Below are 27,858 nucleotides of genomic sequence, written 5' to 3'. Positions count from 1 at the left end.
TTACCAACTACCTATCATGCCAGTTTCCAGATGAGAAAGGCATACTCAAGATGGGCTTTAAACTAGAGGTATTTCCCTACGAAAATGGGAAAATAATTGGAAGGATAATTCTGGAAAAAAGAATTGTTTACAGTAAAAGTATATAGTAAATTAGTCAAGCATAATTTCAAGAGAAAAAATTTAATATTATAGTTTTGGAAGTAGGGTTCATGTTCATTTTTGCATTTAATTGCTATGGTTTAGTGAAATCGCAAAACAACAAATCACATTTTTAAAAAAATCAAGGTTCCACTTAAACTTGGCCCTCTGATATTTTTAAAAAATTTAATGAACAATTTCTTCAGTGGAATATTGAGCATTTTAAAAATATCTTACCACAAAAATTTTTATCACATTTTGTAAATGAAACACCTAAAATGTTTGAAAGCCAGAATATACTAGTGAGGAGCTCTATTCTTTTTCTCGCTTCTTGTATGTTTGATAACTTCTTTGTAATACGGACCGGCGGCTGTTCTTGACGTTTGCTTCAGCGCCCCTGTGTGCGCAAGCCTCTGCCAGGGACCGGGAGGGCGTGCTGGAGAGCAGACGGGGCCAATGGCAGGGCTGTCCTTCCAGCAACCCGCACCTCACCCACCGCCGGACACAGAGCAACAGCTTATGAGGAGGTCCAGACAAAGACATCTCCCCTCCAAAAGCCTGGTCATGTGACAGCAGCCTCGGGCTCTTCTGTGAAATAGGCTTTATGCTTATCGAGGGTTTTCAGTTAGGTTGTAATAAACCAAAGTGAAATTCAGTGAGTCAATAAAGATATGGCAGATACCCCACAATACAATGTATACATACGTATTCTCAATAATAAAAAATGAATGCCAATAAATTTCAATAATAAAAATAGTAAGTAGTAAGGACAAAATAAAGATATTTTCAACTAACAAAACTAGTCGTACGAATGGGTATTTTGCAAACCCCTGTAGAAGACACTGCTATCATGGTGGGAAGAACTTAAGGGTCAGCGAGCAGGGACAGCAACTACATTCACGTGGACCACGTAAGCGACCGTGAACATGAAGCTGTCGGGGGAGAAAGGAGGCCCCACGGCCATGTAAGGGGCCCATCACATTCGCTGGAGTGTGTGAGCGTCCGTGCACCTCTGTTCACAGAGGTTTTCTCTGCAAAGAGAAATCACAGGTGGTTTTTCAAGCTTTTTTCTTCAAACTGTTTTGTATTTCTCCATTTTTTTAAACAAGGGCGTATGTTAATTTTATATTTGAGGAAAATTAGTTGCTATAATGATATCTTACATTTTTTCTCAGTATGTTATTCCTTCTGGGTGACAGGAATGATTTTGTAGTTTAAAGACTGTCTTAGGTTTTAAGCAATTCAAAGTGGGAAAATGATGTACTTCTAAAATTGTGAAAGCGGAATAGAATTCATTTATTTTAAAAACAAAAACTTTAAGGCACTGGAGCACATACATTTTTTCCTTAACCACCTACTGAGTGCATTCCAGTGTAAGATGTCAAAAACTACACGAAACACATTATAAAATACATAGGAGACTTAAGTACCCTTTGGTTAACTCAAATTGGGTTGAAAATTGTATTATAAAAAGAAATATCATTTGGAAGATAAAAAAGAAAAAGTTTTCTAGTTTGCTCATAATTTCTGAATTGAAAAGATTCCAATAGTTCCATGCAAAAAAAAAAGTGCTTGTGGATGTTTTAGTAATATGTTTGTTCTTAGAATAGAACAGATGGCAGAATGGGAAAAAATGTAATTTCCAGATGCATGGTTTTGTGAATTCAGTGCTGTAGACTCAGCATTATCAGCTAAATCTTAAGTTCATCTTTAGCCAACACTGCAACATTTTTGGGAGTCAATTTTAACTGAGTGATTAACCTTTGAAGCATCACTGAAGGTTAATCATCCTTGGGTGAGAGTCTCCAAAGGCTGGTGTTCTGGTGGCTGTGGACTCAGGCCTGCGGGCAGCCTGCGGGCAGCCTTCGGCCGCCGTGCCCCAGCACAGAGTGCGAGGGGCCAGCAAGGGACCTCTCTCCCCACTTTGGGGTCTCTGCCGTACGTGACAGGTGCTGTGTGCAGTCCTGACTCAAGGCCTGTGCTGTTCTCAACAGTTCCTATTTCCTTGCTGATTTTAAGCCTTCAAGGAATCTAAAAGTAACTCCTTATCAAGAGGTAGGAGATACCTAAATCTGGCAATTCCAATTAATGTAACATAATGAAAAATAAATCAAAAGATGTCATCTAAGTTACCTGATGGGTATTTCCTGTTTTCATACCCATGTTGTAAGCTTCAGGGATGAGAGGTTTCTTAGGTTTTGATCTGTCCAAGTCATGTATCTGTAATCAGAATAAAGAATCTCATCTTTAGTAAGTTAACAACATATATGTGCAGTTGTGTTAGAGCACAACTTTCGTCTCAATGTGTTTCTGGATGATCTTGGGAAAACCCTTTAAGTCTTTACTTAGGGGTTTTGAAGGCCTACCATACGACAAATATCCCCAGATTAAAATGGTTTTCTTACCTGGTTCACAGAAGAACTGGACTGTCCACGATGGGTACTACTGGAACCAGGCTGCCTGGCAGTTTTTGAAGACCCCTGACACAGCTTCCTTTTGGACTTGTGGGCTGTTCTGCTTGCTATCAATCTGTGGTCACTTACATCAATTTCTGTAGTTGGATTTACTGACTGATGCAGTAGTTGGGTATCTTCCATTTCCGTGTCTGACTCAAAAATATGTGGTCTTTTCACTTGTAGTGACTCGTGGCCTTTCCCTAAAATCTGTGCTATGTATTTGCTTGTTAAAATTTCTTTCCCATTCACCTGGCAGTCAACGGCCCTTCTTACCCCACGTAATCTCTTATCTGACATCTGAAATCCTGAGCTACCAGAGAGTCGCTGACTTCCATTGATACTCGCAGCTGATGATTTTCCATTAAAAGGGGGATATCTTGTCACATCTTCACAGGACTCAGTCTTTTTTTCTTGCAGAGGTCTAGAAGTCTTCTGGTTTAAATTCCTAGCATTCGTCTGAGTGTTACGATTAGATCTTTGTTTAATAGCTGGGTCTAAATTTGGTCTGTCATGTTGGATCACATTGGTTTTAAGCAAAAACTTCGATTCCATAACATGCGGTTTTCGTTCCAGGTCGCCGGGTTCTGAGACATTTTTGTTCATCTGTCCTGACCGACTTTTGAAGGCTGGTACGAGCTTAGCGGCCATGTCACCTTGGGAGCTAAAACTCGCGTCTTCAGCGTGAGCGCTCCCTCTCGTGGGCTTTGCTGCTTCCAGACGCACTCGCACTTGCAGTGCCTCCTCGGCAGACGGGGCTTCCCTGCGGCTCCGAGCAGAGCCGAGCCGCGGAGGTGGAGCTGAGGGCCTGCAGGGCTTCTGCTGGCCGACCCGAAGCCCCACCCTGGGGTCCAGGGCTCCCGAACGTGGTGGCAGGCGTTGGGCCGGGGAGGGTCCTGTGGAAGGGGCCTGAGTCAGAGAGCACTGCAACATTTGTTTTGAGGTCAGATTGGGTGGCTTGATTTTGTTTTCCTGAAAGAATACAGATTAAAGAGATTTTTAAAATGTAATAATGTCCTTAATAGAAAAAAATATTATAAATATCATCCAAATAAGGACATAAAGTAACACAACGATATATAAAATAGGCGAAACAAAACGAAAACCCAGAAACAAAGACCAAAGGAGCCTTCTTGAGGAAATGTGTATATTTCCTATGGTTTGCACCCCTCTTTAGACATCAGCCTTTCATGCCATATTTTAAGATGAAGATATGTTTTAGATTCTGTGTAACTCAGCTTTAACAGCTATGATCAGTTAGCAACTGTCCTCCCAACGAGCTCCTGCTGCCGCCTCGTGCAGCGCCCCCTCCCCTCTCGCCCCGATGCTTCTCCCCCGACCCCTGCCATTGTGCAGCTGTGACCGCGCAGCGGACACACGGGACTGCCGTTCACCGCCCGGCCCGCACTTCTTGTGTTCCCTCTAGAGCCAGGGAATTGAAAATGGACATCTTCTCCTTTGCAGCCAGGGTTTAGGACGTGACTTGAGACCAACCAATCAGCTGCACTCATACCATGTTTTGAAGGAAGGTGGGAGGTAAAGCCACATGTGCGCAGCTGCTGCTGAGAACTATGAACTCCTTTGGCTTCTCAGCGGCAGAGGTGGCAGGAGCCAAGTGCCCACCCTTAGCTTCGTAGGTGTCCAGAAACAGAGCTGGGGCACTCGCTCTCCTGACGTGGACAACAGGCAACACCTCAAACGCCCTCCACCACACACCCTGCCCACGCCCTCCCAAGGCTTCCCCTGCACACAGATGCTATCAGGAGGAGAACAGGCCTTAAATCTGAATAAAGAGATGTTTTGTCAGAAGTGATGAAGTCATTTTAAAGTGTCTAGACTGAATATTTTTGCATTTGATGAAAATAGAGTTAAAGAACTAAGTTGAAATCAATCATAGAAAGTCAAAGAACAGCCACTGTTTTTGACTCCTGGGTTTCAAAAACAACAGTAATTTTCAAACAACACACCTAGTCCTCGAGATACCAAAATAAAAACAGAAGGCAAAAAACAAACTACCTCATTCTAGGCAGACTCACAGAAGAAGAGGTTCCTTGTGTTCTGACATAAAACATCTAGAATATGCGTCTGGAATATGTTTACAGTCACACCTGTTTTATCTTCACCTGCTACTCAGAAGTACACATGTGATGGAAATAATTCCCAAGAGCTTGTTTTGCCCCCTAGCCTGTCCATGTATCATTTATTCGTTCTTCCAATTTCTAAACTACAGTAAATAGCCCAAAGGAGGTAACCTCTAGGTTTATATTCAAAATTTATAAAAAGACTACCAAAAGGACCCATGGAAACAGCAGATGAGATCATAAATAATTTACAGAACTTAAAATACTTAAATGGTCACCAAACCAAAGCTTTGTGAAGGCATAACCCCACAAAAAACACATGCTTTACAACACTGTTGTCATTATTCTGCCAGATGTCACTGGCAAATGTGGCTTAGTTGACTTCTAATTTCTAGAACTTTACACCTAATTTATATAGCTTTGTACATTAATACAAACTTATAGAGGGAAACCAAAAGCTTTAACCTCTTCTTAGATTTGAACGGATTGACCAAAATGACACCATCAAATGTGTTTTATCTATTAAAATCTGGTTGTACTTTGCACTACTTGAATGTTGATTAAAGTTAAACCAGAATGCAGGTACACTTAGATCCAACCACAGGTTTGTAGGAAGTATGGGGTTTAGAAGTATATGTTAACTTTAAATGACATGACACAAGGAAGCCATCAGCCAAAGCTGCGGTACAGGACATTTTCCAGGGAAAATGATCTAATTTTCCCAGCAAATAACTGGCTTAAATAAAGAGAAGTCGGTCTGGAATGTTATGGAACAAAAGGGACTTAAGAGACATAACCACCATATGAAATTATGTGGCCCTTGCTTGAGTTCTAACACAAAATGCCTACAAATAAACCTCGAAATAATGGGGAACTGGGGTATGACGTGGTATCAGATACCAAGGAACTGTTGTTACATAAGTCTTTAAAAGCTCTTGTGAGATAGGCACGCATGTCCAAGTCTGCACAGATGACGTAACAGGCTGGCCATGGCTGGCTGGCACCTGCTTTGCTTCTGGCTTCCCCCGGCACCCGAGCCCACTGCCTCCCGGTCCCACCCCTCCCCAGCAGGTGCGGACTCCAAGGGCAGCCCCAGGCAGCACCACGCGCTGGACTCCACGTCAGGGTCAGCTTCCTGGAGGCCCACTTGTGACGAGTGCTGGTATGACCGCCACTGCCACGCCCCACTTCACAACAGAGGAAGCCCAGGCAGGCACGGGGAGACCAAATAACTCGCCCCAGGTTATCCAAGTAGTAAAGAAGGTCAAATCCAAACAGCCTGGCTCTACAGCCTGGGGTCTTAACCGCCCATCTAAACTCTTTCCAATTGCAGGATTAAGAACCTGACTTTGGATTTCAGTCCTAATTCTGCAATATATTTAACTGTACGGCTTTGATTAGATTACTTGGATGCTCTGAGATTGTTTCCTTGTCTGCAAAATTGAGAAAACAATCCTTTATTCCAAGAGTTTATTTTGACAATTAAATGAGATAATACGCATAAATTAAGCAGCTGGCATACAGAAGGTATTAAATGAAATTGAGTAGGAGACATTTTTATTCTCAGGAGCAAATAAAGACCAGAATTTCCAATTTGTTACTTCACGGTTAAGAAGCTCACTTTAGTAAGTTTATTGTTTGGATTCACTATTTCTAAGACACGGGCTAGAAATATTTAGTCGTCAATAAATACAGGGTCTGGCAGAAGGCTTACTTGAGTGTGGCTGGTAGGGTATGTGAATGTCTTGCACAGGATGGACAGCAATTTGAACATTTCACCTAAAATGTCATACAGTGTGCTTACGTGTGATATTATTATGTTAGAGAATAACATGCTTACGATTTTGTAATAAAAAGGGGGCATTATTTGTGCTGGACCCTGTATATTCAATAAAAATGCACGAGATAATGATCTATCCGCTAAATTCCTCAGGTCTGGACCTGTCCGACAATCAAACTTTTTAAAATGCTGTACCTGGGCGAGAACTCCCGACGCATTGCCACAGAGCCGGGAACAGCACTTGCCCTCCCGCGCCCCCCGCCCCCCGCCCCCGTCCCAGGAGACGGCCCTGCCCACAGCCCCGCTGTTAGCATGGTTAGCTGAGGCTGCCATGGTTGTAATGTCCCTGTGGGTATGAGGTGCTGCCCCTGGCCGGGGACACGGACACCACGTGCTGGCCAGTGGTGGGTGATGTGGCCCGGCCTGAGGGATGAACAGGGCCCGTCACACGGGCTCTTGCAAACTTTAGTGAAGGATTATAGAGAGAGTAACACAATTAGCATGTCGGCAAAAGCCGGAGAAGTGCCACATGGCAGTGTGTTGGAGCCACAGCAAGTCAGCGCCACGTGAAAGACAAATCCCTGCGGCAATGGGAACTACACGCAACAGGGGACCTAACACGTCCAAGAGAGGAGACTGAGCAGGCACGGAAATATTCACTTACTTCATATTATACTTTAAACTGCTGCAGTTTTTCAGACTTTTGTCTTTCCTTTGATGAAAATACATTAACTATTTGTCATTCCAAAGAAAGATCATTGTTGAAAATTTAAAATTAACTTCCTTAGATTTGTTCTTTAAAAACTTCCCTTTTTAGTTTTGCTTTCTTTAAACAAAAATCTTATTCTAATCAATGTGAAGAGAGGCCATCATGGTTTATCAGTATTACTTATTATCTACTTCTGTTTCATAAGTAAGATTTCACTTAGCACATCATCTTACAATGAAAATCTTACAGAAATAACTTTATATAAATGAAGTCAAAGGCTTTTTCAATCACACTCAAATGAAGTGGCAGGAGTTCAAAGTCAAGTTGGGTTTGTATGAGGCAAATACTGTAAACTATCCTGTGAGGTCACCGGCTCACTGGAGAAGCACTCAATGACATCCTCTGCTGTCCCAGGTACTCTGGACAAGGAGGCGGACACAGTCCTCAGCCGCCAGGGGCTCACGCTAATGAGACCAGCGAACTGCGTCTATGAGAGCACGCTAAGTGCCACAGTAATAAATGGCAGTGACAAAAGGTTAAGTACACTAACAGCAAGTGGGGAAACACTGAACTGAGATCTGAGTAAGACAGTGCATAGCACGTGTCAGAGAGCTCGACAGGACACGGATCTCTTACCTGTATTCGTGGTTTAGTTAGTTCTTGGGTGTAGTAGCACGATTTCGTTGTCATCTTAATGGGAAATCCACATATATGGGGCAATTTAGCCTTTAAATCTGAAAGAAAACTTTTCAACACACCTTCCAAATCCACCCTCGGAAAGAACTGTACGGGCTGACTTCGGATGCAGCTGAGAGGGTATGTGAACAATGTTAAAGAACAATGGAACATTTTTACGGAATGAAAGAAAGTATTAAATAGTAACTGTTAAAAAGCAGGCACAACTAAATCCTATTTTACATATTGCGTATTTATTCCAAGCTAAATAATTCCAAGTTTATAATCCAAAGCTAAAAAGCATGTTTCCTCACAGGAATACTATTACTTCTGTTTTAATACTCACAATCAAGACAACTCACTATATCCTTAAGAGATGGCCTTCTATACAGGCCAGCGAACTAAGACATTCCATAAATAGTTAGTAAGAAAGACACTATGACATTTATAGATTATAAAAGTGAATGTTTATAGTCAATAATGAAAAGGCTGCGTCTCCAAAAAGCAGTGAAGATTAAGGACAGAGAAACAACACAGGCAGATTTCATTCAGGCTCCAAAAGCAGTTCTTGGAAAGAAGCAGTGACTTTTCTGAGGAAGACGACCCTGAGGACCTGGAATAGTGACTTGGCCTCTGACAAAAGGCAACGGCTGGTGTCTGTACCCACCCACTTCACCCCGCGGTCAGAGCTAGGAAGTCACACAGCAGGAGCGCCGAGGCCCCCTGCCCCCCCCCCCCTCCAGTGCTCCAGGGGTCAGAGCAGAGGGGCGGGCGCAGGGTCAGTATGCGGACTGGAGAGTTTCACAGGAGCACTTGGGCGCTTCTGTGTGCAAAGTTTTAAAAATAACATTAAGTTATTTTCTTAAGTCCATGGAGTACATTAAATGCAAGTCTTCTAAATTTTGCCTGTAAAATAATCTCCCCAAAATAAAATCCTTTGTTAAACAACTAATTCTAATTCCACTCTTTCAGTAATATCCAAAATACCACTGGAGGGAGCCCTCGGCTAAGGAGAATCCTACGATTTTCTTTCTATTAGGACTCAAATAACCACTTTTCCTATCTACTGTACAGTTCCTTTGCTGTCTCAATTGTTGCAGTAGCGTTTAAGAAATACCATTATTAAACTCATCCTCAAATAAAAATGGGAAAATTCTAGGAAAAACAAAACTACTCATGCAGATAAAAAGTAGAGAGGAAAGCAGGGGCATCCAGACACCAGGGCGGCTGACGACGCTGCCGGCATCAGGGCAGGAGAGCCCGGGCCGCCGGCGGGGCAGAGAGCGCCTCCCGGGGCTGGCACGCGAAGGATATGTGAAGACCCTCCCGCCTATGGTCCTGAAGTAGATGCTGCAGTATACGTTAGTGCTTCCATGGTCTTCTGGAAGTTTATAGCCGTACTGAAAATTAAGAACAAAGTTGAAATTCTCTTGAGAGAAAGCTAAACTTAGATTAAATTATAAGAAGCCAAACCAAATAGCTTCTAACATAAATGTGCTTCTGTTCCTTACCAGGGCATCCCAGTGCATCTGGAAATCTTTATATGAGTGAAAAGGAGAGTCAGGGGGCGCGGTATGAACAATACTTAGTATCTGTCCCATTTTCATACTGTGAAAAACAAGAGTGGCAAAATGTCACACGCCCATGCTTACAGTTTAACTATGAGATTTAGAAAGCATTCATGAAGATTTAGCAACTATCAACACTTAAGCAATAAACTTATCACTTGCTCCTAGTTCCAAATACCCACTGATTTAAATTTTAACTAGAACTGTCAGGAAAAACTAAATGGAACTGATGCAAACAATATGTCAGTTATAAACACAGAACAATGATTACTGTTGCCACACACAGATATGCCTGGTAATTGATAGACTTTAGGGAAAAGTTTAAGAGTCGGATAAATCAGAGTCAGAGCTATGTTTCCCATCTACCCCTTTCCTGAATGATGAAATTATTACTTGTATCTCTGAAGTTATTTTTTATAAAGCAGGTTAAACTTTCATCCTACTGGTCCTATTCATATTAATAACAAGCCATGTTTTAAATATAATACAAACTTATATCAAATAATGAATCATTAATTACATGTAAAAGTTCACAAGGTTTTACTGAGATTGTAATAGTTTTAATCTTATGAGGTACCTATAAATTTTACTTTAAAAATAGATCTAATAAAAACATGTATTGTACACTTAGCATACCATAAAATTATTTTAGTCATCTGATAGAGAAAATTGATGGCTTCTGTAAGTATGACAATATACTGTTATATCTCTTTAAAGTTATAATTGTTTCAACAATTCACAGAATGGTTTATACTTTTGCACAAATCAATGTTGAAGCAAAATTAGAGAAAAATGGTATATCATGTACCTTCTCCAGATGCTAAGAGACTGAAATCTCACCTTGGCAACACATAGCACCAGTCGCTTAAAATCGAGTGCCCCTCAATGACAGCATTCTCGTGAGCGTCAAACTCCTTTATGACACTTTGCGAAATACCAAATTCTTTTAGCTTTTAATAGAAGTAAGATTTTAATGCATAAATCCTCCCAAGAATTTGGCAAACAAAAAGAAATATGAAAGACATGTTTCTTTCTCTTTCTCGATCACACACACACATGGAGTCAGTTATAATTTTAAAAGCTTCAGTTACATTGGATCAACCACTTTCCACATGTAATAGATGTTTCAGCTCGCGCTCTCTCTCCTCTACAGTACAGCAAGTGTCTCACCTTTTCCTTCTTAACCCCCAAAGCAAAACTCCTGTTCTGTGCTGTTTCACAGACATGTATGGACTCATTCTAAGTCGTCGGGATGTGGACAATGCCCTGCCTAAAAGGTCAGGTGGGCTAGAGAGGAGCTGCTGCCAGACGACAATGCAGGCAGGAACTGAGTGAGCATGCTGAACGGAGCGTGCAACGCCGGGCTGGGAGGGAAGAGCAGAGCACCCTCCTCATTTCTGGCCTGTGCCTCCATGCTGGCAAGAGCTCTGCCACCCTGACGTCACTGGGCGCCTCCTTCGTTCCTCTCCAGGGCAGAGGAGGCAACCTATCTGGTGAGAAAAACTGGGGCCACTCTTTCCTCTTCCCCTTGGGAGTGGCCTGCGGGCAGATAGCAGTGCCGTGCATGCTCTGCTGTGCAGGGAACGGGGCCTGATCTCCCCCCCGGAACCCGTGGGTTTCCACGCCGCCGCTTGCAGGTGGGTCAGTCTGCCTAACTCTAGGTGGACCGGGCACCTTCTCCCAGAGCTGCCCATCTTTTTCAGTAATAAAGAGTGTGACCATATGTCTGTTAAAATAAATAAAATAGAGACCAAGCCTGAGAATTCTTTATGCAGATAAAACCAGTTAAGCCATGTACTTGGGTGCTATGAGAATAGCAAAATAAAGCAAGAAGTGTTCTGTGTAAAGAGTAGACACAAAAGAAGAAAATGCCACCAGAATGCCAGTGGGGATGTTACATTCAGCACAAGCTGAAGCCCTGCTTTTAATGTTTGGGAGCGTAAGAGGAGGCAAGGAGTGGGCGCCGAGGCGGGACAGGAGTCTTGATGGTCACTAAAGAGACTTCTGAGCAAGAGAATGACATTATTGGGTCTGTGGTGGGCGGACAGTAATTTCTTTGGGTAAACAGACTTAGAACAGTATCTATATCAAGAATTTAATACGGATTTTGAAAATTTAAAAATCTTATCACTCATATTAAAAAATTAAAACCTACTAGAAAGTAATAATAAGAAATATATTACATATGTAGTAAATATAATAGTTAATTATAGAAATAAAAATATGCCGTACCTCAGGTGGCGGCAGTCTGACTGTGTAAGCTTCTACACTTAGACAAACTTGACTTTCTGTTACATTGATGTCTAATACTGAAAATAAAATATTTAATTGTAAATTTTCTGGGATTATGACTCCATCCTATCAAATTAAGTATTTTAGTAACAAAAGAAACTAACTTAGTTTATTCAAGTTGGAAACTCAGTTAAGAATGGATTTTTCACACGTGGCAAGAGTCAGTCCCCACACTGTACCTGACAGGCCCTGAAAGACTGAGGCTGACACAACATGGCCATGTTGGGGGTGGGGGTTGGGGGGCATCACAGGGCAGGCTGGCAGTAAGGAAAATGAGGTCCCACAACTGAAAGGGAAGCTCAACAAGTTCCCTGTACAAGTCTGACGTCTGTTCTGTGTGAAAAACGGAGGCTGTCTCCTCAGCTCCTGACTCTGGCCCCAGCAGTCTTTTCCTAACAGATGCCCTCAGGTGTTCTGGCAGGTGCTCTGGATCCGACAGCCTCAAGGCTTCCGCCTTGCTTTTTCTTAATTAAAAGTACTTATTCAAGCCAGACAGCGGTTACCCTGGGAAGGGGTAAGAGCTAGAAGAAAGTGGGGAAGGGGGGTTGTGGGGTGCTAGCAAAATTCTGTTTCTTGACCTGAGAATGGGTTGTAACAGTGAGTTTAGTTTGTGAAAATCCAATGAATTATATACTTCCAATCTGTCAGTTTTGCAATAGAATATTACATTCAGTAAACTAAAAGAACAAATTCTAACGCAGAACTGGAGAACTTCGCTCTACTAACTGTTATCTTTAGTCTTCAACAGCCGCTGTACCCTGATAGTAGTCATGGATGAAGCTAAATTTAGGAACGAACCCACTCATCCACAGCTAGAGTACGAGGGTGGCCACTGTCCAACGTAAGCACAGAACTAGTGCAAGGAGGGCAACTGAGACCGAAGGGCTGTGGGTCGCAGACGTTAGCCCAGGATTTGGGGCTGTGGCCCAATGGCGGTGCAATCTACCAGGACTGGTTAGTAACGTCTGCATGTCCAGCTATCTGCTGTCTTGGGAGTGCTGTTTAGGAAACTGTCTACCTTCAAATCAGCCATGCATATCACTGATTAAATTATGATAAACTGTTATTTTAGATCATCTGTGTCTCTTTAGACTTTTATTTTTAAGAAGAATCATGTTCTCATAAGAAATAAAGTTTTTACTGGAAACTACACAGTATAAATGGCTGTAAGACTTAAAGTTCTTCATAGTTATTTTCTTTTAAGAAATAAAAAATTTATAGCTTTTATTCAAATTGAGAGAAGTGAATTTTTCTTGATGAGCTAGGCTATGTATTTTGAACCAGAGGTGATTTCCCCAGGTGAAATTGTGATTACAATAACATCTGTTTATATTCTGATATAACCTAATCACCAGATTATAAGAATTCAAGAGTCTATAACACTGTTTAACAACTGTTGATTATATTAATGTTTCATCTATTAACTTAAACATTTTTACTTACCAACGGCATTTTGCTTTCCCATCTGAGAAAGAAACTCTCTTCCTTAAAAAATTGACAGGATATGCCATATTATTATAACCCATAAATCATGATTGATAAATACAACCTTTTTATGTAAAATTATCAAAGCTAAGGAAAATGCTTTAGTATGCAGTTTTATACAAAGACATGTCAGCTCAGAAAGAAAAGTAATCATTCAAAAATTATCTTTTGAATTAAAAGGACAAAAATACCTTATTATACTCTCAAATATTTATTCTGTAGTATAAAATGCTTAGAAAATGGTCAGACCTCAACACAAAACTCAGAATACCCTTCTGGTTCCAGCAATATTGGTAATTTGTTTATTTTACAGTAATGCCCATCACTTATATTTCTTTCTTTCTTTCTAAGCATCAGTATTAAATAATAAGCACATCCTCTTTAAAGAAACACCAGCCGGCCCCTGGGTGTAACCCCCAAAAAGGAGATGGCACTGATGCTGTTGTGGGCTTGCCTGCGAATGCTTGGCTGGGGCTGTGCTTTAACAGCTATTTCCTAAGCGCAGATTCACGTGATTGAAGTAATCTGCCTCTGAAAGTCACAATGACTGAAAGAGAGAAAGTCACCTTGCACCAAGAGATGGCCAGTTTTATTCCAGGCTGGAGCAAGTCTAGCCGTGAGGGAATACGAAAGGCAGTTTTGAAGAATTACAGGAATTACTCTTTGTGGCGCCTCTGCCTAAAAAGGTAAAAGGACAACACATGAGCAAACACAGCAGTCGGTACATCGCTATAAACTCCCAGAGAATGCCTGTGTTTAGACCACCGCCCAACACGCTGGGCTCTTCTGGATGTAAGCTGTAGTCGTCACTGAGGCTAGAGAAGCGTCCGCTATTTTCACCTCGAAGCCGTGACTGCCGTCACGCCCCATCCTGACCCAAGAACCGAGACTTCCGGAGCCCCTGTGCTAGGGCCTTACACCGCACTCTGCAGTCTGCTCTAAGCAGAAGGAACAGACCAGATCTATGCTGTACTATTTCTCTTGTTCACACTAGTTCAGCACCTGAAAACAATGATATACTCACATGGGGACCAATTAGCAAAGCATCTCTACTTGTAGAGAATTTAAAATTAGGGTCTCTGACCAATGAGAATACTAGGATGCAGATTTATCCTCCCTCCTGGGATAACACTAAAAATGGGGCGGGTCATACGGAAAAATGGTTCAGAGGATGCTGGACATCAAGCAACAGAGAAAAGCAGTCCCAGAGAGACAGAAACCAACACACTGACTGAAGAGGGTTTTCCAGGCTGCCGTGCGGCGGGCCTGGGGCTTGGGGTGGCGGTGGGGGGACCTGGGAGAGCCAAGGGACTCCCTGGGTCGAGGAGACAGAGCTGACAGCCCAGGGAGACAAGGGAGGGAGGGTCTGGGGGTAAAGAGCTGCGATGAGAGGGCTGCACGGAGAGCGCACCCTGAGGCCACAGAGCTCCTCATGAGTATGCGGCTGAGCGTGGGTGAGCACAAGCGTGTGAGGAGCCACTCCGGCTGGGGGAAGGACCAAGGCTGGTTTCTCTACAAACGCCTGTGCACACACAGTCCAGAGGCGAATGCTCCTGCTGCGGCTGCGGCTGCGGCTGCCTCTGCCGGCTGGACACGCGGAAGAATGGCAGTGCCGAGGCAGACTGTCTCCCAGCATTCCCCACCCTCATTTTCATACCCTCTGGGCCTCTGGTGATTTCCCAGGATGCCAGCGGTTAATCTGTTGTGAGGGGAAAGCACCCAGTCTGTTCCTTTGCCTCATGGAAATTAGGGCCCCTCTCAGCAGGACTCCGAGCAGTGGGACGAGGCCAAGCTGCAATGTGGCCTCACACTTGCCCCAGGGCCCAGGGCCCAAGCAGCTGAGCAAATCCCATCCCCCGTCAGGATCTCCCTCAGGAAGCCCCGTGGCCCTGGTTCTGTGTTGATGCCCCCTTGGCCTGAGGCATTAACCCAGGCAGAGCAGGAAGTGGCGGCTCACAGCAGCCAAGAGGGAGGCTCGGGCAATCCTGTTGCTCACAGACGTCTTGACTGGTGGCCTGGATGCCTTCCAGGCCAAAGGGGGTCTCACTGATCCCTCTGCTATAGTCAGGGGCAAATCCTGTACCGTATTTTCTCAATAATTGATAAAACAGGTAGACAGAAAATAAGTGAGAATATAGTACCTTAACACTATCAACTTTTGTTAGTGTTACATTTATAGACTACCTGACACAACAGCGCAATGCACCTTCTTCTCAAGAAGAAAAGAATCACTTACTAAGATAGACCGTATTCTGGACCATAAAACAAACCTCAATAAATTCTAAAACATTCAGGTCATATAAAACACGTTCTCTAGCTACAGTTAAATCAGAAAACAGTAACAGATCTCTGGCCCTGCCTGGGGAGCTCAGTTGGTTGGACCATCATCCCTTACACCAGCAGGTTGTGGTTCAATCCATGGTCGGCATGCATATGGGAGGCAACTGATTGACGTTCCTCACATTGGTGTTTCTCTCTAAAATCAATAAACATATCCTCAGGCGAGGATTAAAAAAAAAATCCCTAGAATAGCCCCAAATATGTGGAAACTACGTAACACACTTCTAACTAACCCACAGATCAAAGAAATCAAAGGGGAATTAGAAAGTATTCTGAACTGAGGAAAATCAAAGCAAAACATGTTTACGAGGAAATTTATAGCATTTAAGTGAGTCTATATTGGAAAAGAAAAAGTCCTCAAATCAGGGACCTCAGTTTCCACCTTAAGAAACTAGAAAAAGGAAAATAAGTATCATTTATTTTTGATAACAAGGATTCAGGGGAGATGCGTTTACTCATTTATTCCTTCACCGCAGCCACTGGACGCCTGTCCTGTGCTTAGCTCTGCGCTGAGTGAGCAGCAGCAGACGCAGCCCGTGCCTTACCGGAGCTTACCCTAGGGGGGAAGCTCACGGTCTGGTGGTGTGTCGGGGAGGGCTTGGGGAAGAAGAGAATTAAAAACTTAAACTGACTACAGCAAGCATAAACCAAATGGCAGCGTGGCCTGAGGAGAGGCTTCACGCTCTGCGCGGGCCGGGGGCGCCGCCCCTCACCACGGGGCTGGACGGCTCCAGGCCCCTGCCAGGATGCACTCGCTTACCTCAGTCCACCGTACCCTCCGTTACAGCTGATGCCTATTCCTGCTTACTCCCAATGCGCTATCCTCACCACTGCACAAGATCACGTTCTATTTGTGTTTGCACCTCCCCATAAAGAAAATAACACAGAAATAAACCCAAAGTAGGCATAAGAGAAGAAATAATAAAGGCCAAAATGAAAATCAATGAAATACAAAACAGGAAAATCAGTGAGACGAAAAGCTGTTCTTTGAGATCAGTAAGACTGTGAAGCCTCTTGCAAGATTGGTAAGGGAGGAAAAAAAGATACAGGCTACCAATATATAGAATAAGAGAGGAGACATCACTCTACAGCCAAAGAAAACAAGCAAATACTGTAAGTAAATTTATGTCATCAGTCTGACACCTTCAATGAAATAGGTATGATCCTTGAAATAGAGAACTCGAATAGCTCTATTATCTATTAAAGAAACTGAATTGTAGTTAAAATCCTTCCTTTATGCTTAACTCCAGGCCCAGGTAACTTTATTGGTGAATTTCACCAAACATTTATAGAAGGAATAATAAAAATTCTACACAAACTCCAAAAACTTTTTAAAAAGGAGGAAAATTTTTCCTGCTATAAGATTTCTGAGGTCAGGGAGTGTATCTGGTTTATAGCTTTTACTCTAGAAGCAAGTAGAGTGGCTCAGCATATAATAGATGTTCAATAAATACCTGCTGACTACAATTACTATTCTCCAGAAAGTGCCCATAATGAGAAAAATTGAGCATAACCACGAAGGCCCAAGAGGGTAACAAAGCCAGGCTGGGAGGAAGCTAATGAATATCAAGGCATTTGGGATCTGGAAGTCTGGTGAAGGGAACAAAGCACGTTTACTTAGTAACAATGAGGAACTGGGCAAGTGGAGAAACAGTAAGAGTATGAACAAAAAGACTGTGGACACCGGACAACTTGCAGTGATAAGGCCAAAGATGGAAGTATAAAAAACTAGAAGAAAATACTTCATAGAGTGTGTTTTTATTAGTGTATAATGACTGCAGAAGCTGTATTTCTTAACTTACTTTTCTTATAACCTTAAGATACATATAAAATGAGGGTACTTAGTATAAATATTCTTTTTTTTTTAATGGTGGTGTCTGGTTTGGCTTTTATTTTCTTTTTTTAATTTTATTTTAATTTATTTTTTCAAATACATTTGTCTCTGCCTCCATAAATATTCTTTTACTAATTCAATACTGAAATGTGATCTGTTCTTACGCTAAAAATGTTTTAATCTTTAGAATTTCTCTCTAAAATCATGTTGTATCTATTGCTTTTGTGATACATTTGTCAAAAGACAACACCATTTTGACATTTAGATCAATATATTAATAAGATTAAGTTCTCCAAGAGCAGCAAGTAAGACAGCAAAGGGGTCTCCACTAAACTCTGAGACGCTCTCCTCAATAAAAGACAAAGGTTTGTAGAGATCCCTGGAAGACCTAGTTTCTAGTTCCAGGTACATGATACACTGTAACTTTAGTTTTCATAGTTCAGGCTTGTCTTAGCACAAAGATTAAAGAAAAACTCTTCCACATTGTCCCTAAAGAGCACCCCTCTCCCGCAGACTGTGACTGATGCCTGAGCCCCACTGTCCGGTGATTCAGAGGCTCCTCGGGAGACTGTGTGAGCACCTCTGGGCTTGGGGAGACCTCGTCGTCCTCCTAGAACCTAAAGGACGCGTCTCCTCTCAGAGAGGACCACAAGCCGTGCTCTCGAGGGCCCCAGCGGGTTAGCCTGCCGGGGTAATGGAGGGAAGAGTGCTCAGAGACACGTGTAGAGACGGGATGTGAGCGCCAGCCACGTCACCATGGCCGCGGTAACCGGGACACATGAGGCGCTCAGCACACTATTCCTATTTTCCTTGCTAAGATCCAGAAATTGTCCCCAAGAATACCATGTACACTGCTTTGTGCCTCCACTTATTAGCTACATTGTTATGAACAATTTTTTATCTCTCTGGGTTTCATTTCCCTCATCTGTAAAATGAGACTATTAACTTCCAGGAGCTACATTGTAAGTTAGATTATGCCATGTAAAATGCCCACAAGAAAGTACCCAACAAAAATTAAGCCCCCTTCCCCACTATCTCTACTAAATGAAACAAATTGCTCTCCTCTTACACATGCATAGCAGTAACTTATGAGAAATATACTCCAATTTTTGTTGGCTGACAAAAAAAGTTGACTACAAAATCAGTATCAACATTTGGAATTATTATCTTTTTAAAAACTTACCTTAGCTCCATATTTTTCAATATAGGCATTAAGTTTTCCAGCTTTATAAAATGGTATCTACAACAAAAACAGACATTTATAAAAATGACTCAACAAATGTATTATTAAATAAAGCAACACCTAAAAGACCATCAAGACTATGCAGCAGAGAGCACAGAACCCGGACGTCCCCGACAGCTCCTGCGCCAGGAGACGCCGGCGACGGCCGACCTGCCCCGGAACACACCCGCGGGCGCGCTCCCTCCAAGCGCAGGAGCCTGTCTGGGGCGACAGGAACCCAGAAGCCGTATGAGGAAAGAGGCCAACAACGTTCATATAATTAATATTAATATATTTCTTTATATATAGTAAGTTCTTAGACATTAACAAGGAAAAGGGACATAAGTGGAAGGTCAAGAAAAAGTTCAAACCGCCAAGGCACACCTGCTCACCAATGGAAGCCGTACAAATTAAAAGACAGTGTTGGTGACCTAGAAGATTGGCAGGTGTGTGAAGGCTGCAAATATCCAGTGTCTGTGGCGATGTGGAAATACAGAATTTTTCAAACACGATTTGTTAAAATGTAATCTAGTACAGCTTTTCAGAGAGCAGTTTCACAGTATCTGGAGTATAGTTGAAATGTGCTGCAATCTCATTTCTAAGAATTCAACCCATAGAAACTACCAGACAAATGCAAATGATAGAATTTCAATGCTGCTTTCTGAAGCACTGTTTGCAAGAGCGCAAAACTAGAAACTCAAGGTGTGCATTAGAAAGTGATAATTAAATTATTTTATACCCATACAACAAAATTTCACAGCATTAAAAATGAGAAAGAATCATGTACTGACACAGAATATCCAGGAGAGGCTGTTAAAGAGAAAATTGAAGGCAAGTTTCAAAATACTATGCATAATAAGCCCATTTTAAATATTTTTGTATTTTTTATAGCATGTAATATATTTATTAAAAAGCAAAACATTTTTTAGATGGCTATTCCAAGATTGGATATTCGATTAGAACTCTAAAACAATCTCCTCTTTGTTTCATAAAGTTTTCAGGTAAAAGAAAACACAATTAAGAGGTATTGGTGTCTACCTGTTCACCAACAGCTTTTCTTTCTTAAAATCTATGTTAAGGATAAGAAGAAAAACAAAAGACCTGAATATTCTGTATGGCTTATCAACACTGTTAATAAATGTTGATATCACTGGATTCTGGGAAATTAAAATTTCAGAGTAAGAGGATTTTCAGAAAGATTTTTGACAAAAAGCTCAGGATACTATGACTTTTATAAAAATACCTGGTACTTCATTATCATTCCCCATTTTATATAGCACTGGGAAATATAATTTTTATTAAGTGTAAAAATTAAAATAAATTTTCAAATAAAAAAATGTTGATCTAAATTCTTTAAAAACAAGTAGAGATTTCTTGGAATGAGCACTTTCTTCCTTTACATTAAGTGTAATTCTAAAGAACAAAATATGAGAAAAGGATTTTATCTTTAAAAATTCTGCTATAACATACTCATTCCTAGTCTTTATCTTAACATTTATGACACGGAAAACTAAATATATTAGAACCGCAAAAATGAATTTTAAACATCAGGTATGTCAAAGTTTGTTAGTGGTTCGATTAAACTACAAAACAATGTAATCTGTCTTCATAAACCATCCTCAATTTGAGCTATAAGTAGTACTTGAATTAGTGTGTGTTAACATTGCCCAAAGTAATTAGTAACAATACTTTATAAAATGTTAAAATACTAACCGCCATCACCACCCAAATTTGGCTAAATATTCCAGGCACAGGCGATGCAAGAATATCTTCGTGTAAAAACAGCAATTGCCTGTGGAGATAAAATGTATCCATTTTAAAGTGGATTTGCCTACTGTCTGTTTTTACCTTCACAGAACATTTAAAAACAACTTAGCCCTGGCCCTGGCCAGGTCGCTAAGTCGGTTGGAGCACCCCCCAACCCCCCTGCCAGTCAGCGAAAACACAGGAGTCGACCACTGAACGCATAGGCAGAACAACAAATCAACGTTTCTCTCTTTCTCTCTCTTCCTTCCTCCTTCTCTCTAAAACCAATCAATAAAAAAAATTACTTAGTTCCAATCAAAAGTTTAAGGCTCTTCCAGGCAAAGACTGTGTTATAGATTTCTGTATCTCTCCCCACACTTGGCATGGTACCTTAAACATTATAGGCACTCAGCCAAGATTTGAATTAATAAAATTTTAAAAGTTTAGGTATCGATATTAATATGCAAACTTGTCCCTGAATCTGAATGTCCCAACTTCTTTCCTCTGTGAACGTGAGTTCCACTTTTAAAACCCTATTTCCACCCTAACTATAGACTTGAAGAAGTCCTACCACTGAAGAATCCATCTCCTCTAACTCCAGTTTCTTCCATTTTCCTTTGTTTTTTACATGGTCGGGGGAACAGGGGTAATGGTCTAAGGATTCAACTATCAGTGAACTTATCAACTCCTTCAATGTTAGAACTATTGACTAGATTCTCTTCCTGCAAAAATGAATTTTTTTCCCCAAGCCAGAATGACATTAGTGGTTTTAATTTAGCATTCAATGGCCAAATGAACACAGAACAAAAATTACAATTCAAATTATCATCAATAATTTTGCTTCAAAAGTCAAGGGGAAGGTGTGGAAAACATAAAAAGGAATAGAGTTGGAAATATAAACATTTCCCAAATTACTAATCATCATGAAACAAGTGTAAAAACCACGGGAGTGCGTGCACGGGGAGGCGAGACAACTGTCCCTGGCGGCCCTCTTGCCAGAACGCCAGAGCCGTGGTTCCGCAGGGCCTGCCGTTGCCTCCGCCCCTCAGGTCCCGGGAGGACGAGTTCAAACACCCCGCTCTGGGGCCACGGTCTCCTTCAATGCGAGAGCAAATGGCAGAAAAGCCCACGTACAGTTTTCTACCTGTTTCCCGAAGGGGTCACAGGCGATGGCTCAACGGACATAACATTACACGTTAGCAGGAAGGGTACAGGCTGCTGGATGCCCCTGGGCAAAGACATGTATAGTGGGGTGAAAAAAGTTTTGTAAGAGACCCCTAGCAATCTTAGAAGTGTTTGTTCATCTCCAAGAAACTCAGTCACAGGTAGAAAATCCTGCCACGTATTCTCAGTGTCTTCCCCTGACTGCCTCACACCATTCCAGGGACTAACATATGGCAGGTCCTCAGCTCAGCTGCTCTCCAAAGGCTACTTTGGGATATACATTTCAAGAGAGTTCTTGGAGAGATACTCTTCAGAAATACTCTTATATTAACCTGAATATTAAGAAATTATATTAATCTAAAATGTTCACAGTATCTCTTAAAGTGCCTCATAAACAGAAGGTATTCAATATTTATAAATTACTATTTCTAAGTTTCGGGGAAACCTGATTTAATTCATCAATGCCTTTAAAATTTTTAAAAGTCCACACAAGATGTCATAAATATAACAACCGTGAGATAGTCTACCTCAAGTATTTTCAGTCCTTCCCTAAATATACCTGGACAGAACAAAACTGAACTTATTTTACAATTATATACACAGAATGAGTGAAGGAGTATTTTGTTTAAAAACTGCCCTTATAGGTCTCAAAAACGTTAGAAAGTGTAGTTGTAAAATGTATTTTTAACCTGCACATCTTCATTTGTGTGCTCCGAACCTCAGGGTCTGCCGGCCCCCTGCGCAGCACTATCCGGACAGCACAGAGTCTCTGTAAATCTGGAACCGTGGCGAAGAACAGCGACTGCCGCCTGGAATCGGCCATCCTCTCGGGCTGGCCGACCGTCTCCGCAATCAGCCCTTCAAAACAAACATATAGCAATAGAAAGTCAGTGAACTACCTTACCAACAGCATTTCAATACCAGCTCATCAGAATATTTGATACTGTGTTGAAATTAGATAATAAAAACAAATTAGCAAACTTCAGCAGTTAAATATCACTGCCATTTTACCTTTAAGGGTCTCTGATAACCTAGAATTCTTTTGGTAAGTGTTTTAAGATATAATTCACCTAACATAACAGTCACCCATTTAAAGTCTACAATTGCCTGGCAGGTGTGGCTCAGCGGACTGAGCATCAGCCTGTGAATCAAAGGGCCGCCTGCTCCATCCCCAGTCAGGGCACAGGCCTGGGTTGGGGGCCAGGTTCCCAGTAGGGGGCGCACAAGAGGCAACCGCACACTGATGTTTCTCTCCTTTCTCCCTCCCTTCCCCTCTCTCTAAAAATAAATTAAAAAATAAAGTGTACAATTGAATGGGTTTTATCTATTCACTCAGTTATGCAACCATCACAATTCATTTCAGAACACTTTTGTCACCCCAAATACATAATTTAAAATTTAAAATCTGAAGTTTTATACCAACAAATAGAATAATTTGAGTACAAATCATACCCAAAACAAACAAAACCCAACACTGTTTATTAAATGCCTACTCTGCTCTAGGTACTAGAGACACCTCTATCATATTGTCGTTAGTTAATAAAGTCTTTCTAAAGTTCCTGGCTGTTCTTAAGGTTTCATTTTGATCATTCCTATGACAATAATAGTTTTGAAAAAATGAAAACATACAGCAAAGTGTTCTGCTATTTCAGGTTATCTCTGCGGAGTACTTCAAGGTTAAGGAATATATTTTTCATCATTTCACATCAAAGAAAACGTTTACTGACTCCATCAGTTGCCTAGTTTCCTCTTCCGCTAACTGCCTGGCTGCAAAGCCTGGATTAGGGACCCATCTGAGAGTTGGTAAGGCACAGCACACACCGGTGAAGCCTGCCTTCTGTGCTACTTTAAAAAGAAACGGGAATTTCGGCTCCACGTCTCTAACGGGCTCAGACACATCAGGGAGGAAGCTGAGTTCCCAGTACTCCAACCCTTTTGCCATCAACACACCTTCTCTCTTTAACCAGAGCAGCGACCCGCGCCCCGCGCCCCGCGCCCGCCCCGTTGCCGGCTTCGTGACCAGACGCGGAGACTCCGCGGCGAAGGCCACCCGGGGGCGGAGTCTGAGCCGGGCTGTGGAGCCCCCGCTCGGAGGGAGCCCGCGGGCGTTTGAGGGTCTCATAGTTAGAGGCCGCGGGGCTCTTCGGAAAGTGCCCTCCGAACGTTCACAAGCAAATCCGCACAAGGGATTGACGACCGACGATTTCCGAGACTAAGAGTAAAAGAGTCCTTCCTTCTCTGCACGTCCGCTCCCTCCTATCAAATGCCTACTGCGGTGAAACGCAAAAAAAACAAAACAAACCAGAACAGCAGTGCACACTGCAGTTTCCAAGGCGAACACAGCCTCCCCCCCAATTCTGCCCCAAGTCACTTCCTGGGACGCGCTTTAGAAAAAGGCATCCTAACGAATGGGAAAGAAACAGACAGCACCGGCGCGATCACGGCCCACGGCCGGCGCCCAGGGCCCCAGCTCCGGGTGTTGTAAAGAAAGCAGGTCACATCACGGTGGGCGGACGCCTGCGACGCCACTTTTATCCCTAAAACACACCCCCTACCGAGATTGCTTTCTAGCTCCCTGTCCCGCTAAACACCGTCGGTCTTCAGAGGCTGAGCCGGAAGGTGAACGTACACAGCCCTGGCCTGTTAGGGGACAGGCCACAACGTGTTTACTTGGACTGTGAGAGCCACCTTCAGCGGTTTTTAGGTTCACAACGAGCACGCTTCGCAGACTGAAAGCTGGCCTTCTTTTCCAAGGCCGAATGAGCGCGACACGACCTGTAGCTTCCGGGCGCAGCCGAGGAAACTACATCCGGCGTCGGGACGAAGCCTCAGCGCACGGTTCCGGGGACCGCTCAGCCGCAAGCACAGGCGCCCGCCCCAGTTCTATGCCCCGGGACGTAGGCCCGGAGGGAAGCCAACGCCTCGAGCGCAGGCCCCGGCCTCGTTAAGTCGGAGCCACTTCCGGCCTTTCTTCGCGCCTCCGCGACCCGGGGAAGCTCCGACCGGAAGTGCGACAGGCTCGGCTCTTCCCTTTCCGCGCCTCGCGTCCTCGCCCGCAGCGCGGGGTGGCGCGGCAGCACCTCGAGGCCTTTCCTCAGTTTAAACAGCCTGTTTCCAGGGTGCCGATCAATGACCAACAAGGGAGACGCTCCGACGGCCGGACCCCGAGGGCCGCCCTGAATGTGCGTCCTCCCGCCCACAGCCACCGCCACAGCCGGCGCGTGCCCACTTCCCAAGCGACGGGCATCCCGGCCAGGCTGCGAAAAACGAGCCCACAAGATGCCCCTGGAAACCAAAAGCGGGGCCTGCCGGCTGACGCCTCCTGAGGCGGAGCAGCGGGCCTGCTCCTTCACCTGAGGAAGCTGTGGGGGCCTCCTTCGCTCCCTCCCTCGGGCCCCCTCAGCAGATGTCCTGCGTCTGGCCTCACCTCGGTGGGCCTGCCGCTCGCAGCTACTCGCCCCTCTGCTCTCCAGCGCCACTCCCAGCAGGCCCCGCGCTCCACTTGCCCGGGCCGACCCTGCAATCCCAGCATGCCCAGCACCAGCTCTCCAGACGTGCCCCGCGTTCCCTGCATTCCCCAGAGCTCCCAGCATGCCCCGTGCACCACGTGCTCCTGGCCTGCCGTGGGACGCCGCAGCACGCCGACGCTCAGGGTGGACGTGGGCGTCTGAGGCTGCCCTGCCCGCCAGCGCGGTCAGCGCGGGGCTTGGGTGCCTGCGGCCCCCCAGGGGCCCTATCACGCGGGGTGAAGTTTTCCTCTCCGCGGACGGCAAGGGCCTCCTGGCCGGGACCCACGGGTGCCAACACCGGCTCTTCTCTCGGGAACCGCGGCCCCGAGCTGCGGTGGCTGAACGGTCCATGACGGGAACGCCCTGCAGCATGGCTTGAAGGGGAGGCCCGGGGCAAGCGCCGTACAGGCGCCTCTCCTTAGGTTGACACATTTTTTCCTAAGCGACTGCCATGTCCCGGGAGCTTTTCTAGGAGTTAGTGATGGAGCATTAAACAAACAACATCCCTTGCATCCATGGGGCTTACATTTTACTTGCTAAGCGAGGACAAATAATAAATGACCAAAAGGTTAGTGTGGTGGCTGGTGTTTTGGAGGGAAATAAAGCGGGAAAAGGACGCAGGGACTGTCGGGAGACGCTGCTACAGAAGTCAGGAGGCAGCAGGGAGAAGGCAACACGTAAGACACGGAGGACGAGGGAGGGGGCGACCACGGCATGTTGGGGGGAGAGCATTGCAAGGGAAGGCTCAGCGAGTACAAAGGCCTGAGACAGGAGGGCGATCGGTTGGCCGGAGTGGCGCTGGAATGCGATGCGAAGTAGCGACGAGACACCAGACAGGTTAAAGCGCGGAGGAGCAGAATCAGGCCCGATCAGCTCTGCGGTATTGTAGCAGGTTCTCCCAGGCTGCTCTGCTGAGAACGGACTGAAGAGGGCAGGGAGGAGAGCAGTTAGGAGGCTGCGGCAGCGACCCAGGAGAGAGAGGACGCGCTTGGATCGGAGTAGCGGCAGGGCGGCAATGAGATGACTGGAGTTACGAAGGAACTCGGAAGCTAGATCTGATGGGCTCGGGATACGGGTCGGTGCGGGGTCAGAGAGAGGAGGCAAGCATGGCTGCAAAGTTTTTGTACGAAGAACTTGGAAGGACGGGGTTGGCAGTAACTGAGAAGGGGAAGACTCCGAGGACCAAGTTTGGGGTGGAGGTCAGGAGGAATTTGTGTTTGGGCGTGTTGACATTGAGAAGTGAACGGGGGTTGTTCCGGGGAAAGATCTGTATATATTGATAATAGATGATATTTAAAACGATGAGACCAGGTCAGATATCCAAGAGAGTGAGTGTGGACAGAAAAAAAGCCCAAACACTGAATCCTGGGAGAGTCCAACGGAAGTTCAGGGAGGCGACGAGGAACCGTGTGAGTGGAATGCCAGCAAGTTTCTATCCGGTGAGAGATTTGGTACTTTTCAGCTTTACATCTTACCAGGTTCCAGCAGGCATGCTGTGAAAGAATGAGGTTTTGTGTTGTGTTAATGTTTGATTTACAGTGTAAGAGTGATTTACTTATTTTATTTGCAAAATCAATTTTGGCAAGGAGGAATGTTTTTAGATATCCTCCTGACTCAGTAAGAAAGTGCTCAATAATTACCTGTTGTTAGGTTATGTGTAACCGCAGTTGAGGAGATCATAGTAAGTGACTAATTAGCAAAAGGTTGGTGAGCAACACCAGCCTCCTATAACAGTTTACGACAGTAAGGGGACAAAATACAGTATTCTGAAACAACCATTCCAACGAATTTAATGTCCTAAACATTTATAGTCTGAAGGTGTTATGTTAGTAGTCATTGGAATGATCAAAACAAGCCTTTGAGGATTACAGAAAAGCTCTTTATCCTACCTGGAATATTTACATAGGGAAAAACTGCATGAAGACAAGCTAAAAAATAAATACAGATTCAAGTTAAATTGTATGATAACTGTAGATATCCACCAGCCTTTCTTCTCTCTTTAAGTAAGTGTAAAACCAACTGTTCTTCACTTTGAAAAGCACATGTCAGTACCACCCCATGTTCTGAACATCTCCGCTATTGAACTTGTGGCCTCTGGCTTCAACAATAATTTTAAGAGAATTAAAGGTATTTGAAGTTTTAAAATACGTTCTTGTCACCAAACATCCAAATACTAAATAGTCCAATTCTAGTCACATAAAAGGTGAAATATATGGTCCTTATTTCTATCTTTATTTGAATAAACATACTCTAGAAAGTCATGTATGGGACAAAAGTTTGTATACTGACCATATATTTAATTGTATTATTTATTTTATAGATGGGAACATTACTTTGATAATGTTGATAAGATCTTTATCTCATAGACATCTACATTGAAGTAGTATTTATGGATGAAATTATACAACTGGACATTGCTGTAGAACCATCCCGTGGGAGATGAAGGTGGTGATAAAGAAGAAACAAAACTGGCCATATTTTGATAATTGTTGAAAGTGAGTGAAGGTTCATATTATCACCTGTGCTTTTGTGTATTACACATACTCTCCTCTCTACTTTTGTATATGTTTGAACTTTAATAAAAAGGTTTTTGAAAAAAATTGTTTTTCAAAAGTAAAACAAAGTAAAGATACAGGGTACAAATTGGAAGAATATATTTTCACGTATATAATCTACAAATGTCTAGTTTTCAGATTATATAAAGAACTCTTATAAATCAATTAGACTAAGACACATAGTCATAGCAAAAAAGCGCAAAGCTCATGACGAGGCATCAATTTACCAGGTGAATGAGTTACTTATGTTTCCCTTTACCTCACTCACAGTCATTCAAGATGGCAAAGAATCCTCCTAAAGATTCCA

At 43.4% G+C, this 27,858-nt stretch overlaps 1 protein-coding gene across 1 annotated transcript in view; it reads right to left on the bottom strand.

The window, feature by feature from the left end:
* Positions 1–22,310, bottom strand: part of CUNH18orf63 (chromosome unknown C18orf63 homolog) — a 30,132-nt gene extending 7,822 nt beyond the window's left edge. Inside the window, exons 1-12 of the mRNA XM_054583381.1 lie at positions 22,177–22,310; positions 20,291–20,369; positions 18,539–18,595; positions 13,748–13,859; positions 13,140–13,181; positions 11,637–11,713; positions 10,245–10,354; positions 9,348–9,444; positions 9,151–9,236; positions 7,798–7,981; positions 2,544–3,563; positions 2,272–2,358 (exon numbers count right to left, since the gene is read on the bottom strand). Of these exons, the coding sequence (XP_054439356.1) occupies positions 2,272–2,358; positions 2,544–3,563; positions 7,798–7,981; positions 9,151–9,236; positions 9,348–9,444; positions 10,245–10,354; positions 11,637–11,713; positions 13,140–13,181; positions 13,748–13,859; positions 18,539–18,595; positions 20,291–20,369; positions 22,177–22,310 (2,085 nt within the window). The remainder of the gene's footprint in view (positions 1–2,271; positions 2,359–2,543; positions 3,564–7,797; positions 7,982–9,150; positions 9,237–9,347; positions 9,445–10,244; positions 10,355–11,636; positions 11,714–13,139; positions 13,182–13,747; positions 13,860–18,538; positions 18,596–20,290; positions 20,370–22,176) is intronic.
* Positions 22,311–27,858: the final 5,548 nt, after the last annotated feature.

This window comes from Pteronotus mesoamericanus, unplaced genomic scaffold (genome assembly GCF_021234165.1).
Source record: "Pteronotus mesoamericanus isolate MK-2021 breed Mesoamerican mustached bat unplaced genomic scaffold, CSHL_Meso_final contig_74, whole genome shotgun sequence".
Taxonomy (NCBI): Eukaryota; Metazoa; Chordata; class Mammalia; order Chiroptera; family Mormoopidae; genus Pteronotus; species Pteronotus mesoamericanus.
Note: the sequence above shows the minus strand (reverse complement) of the source record. Positions and strands in the feature narration are given on the sequence as shown.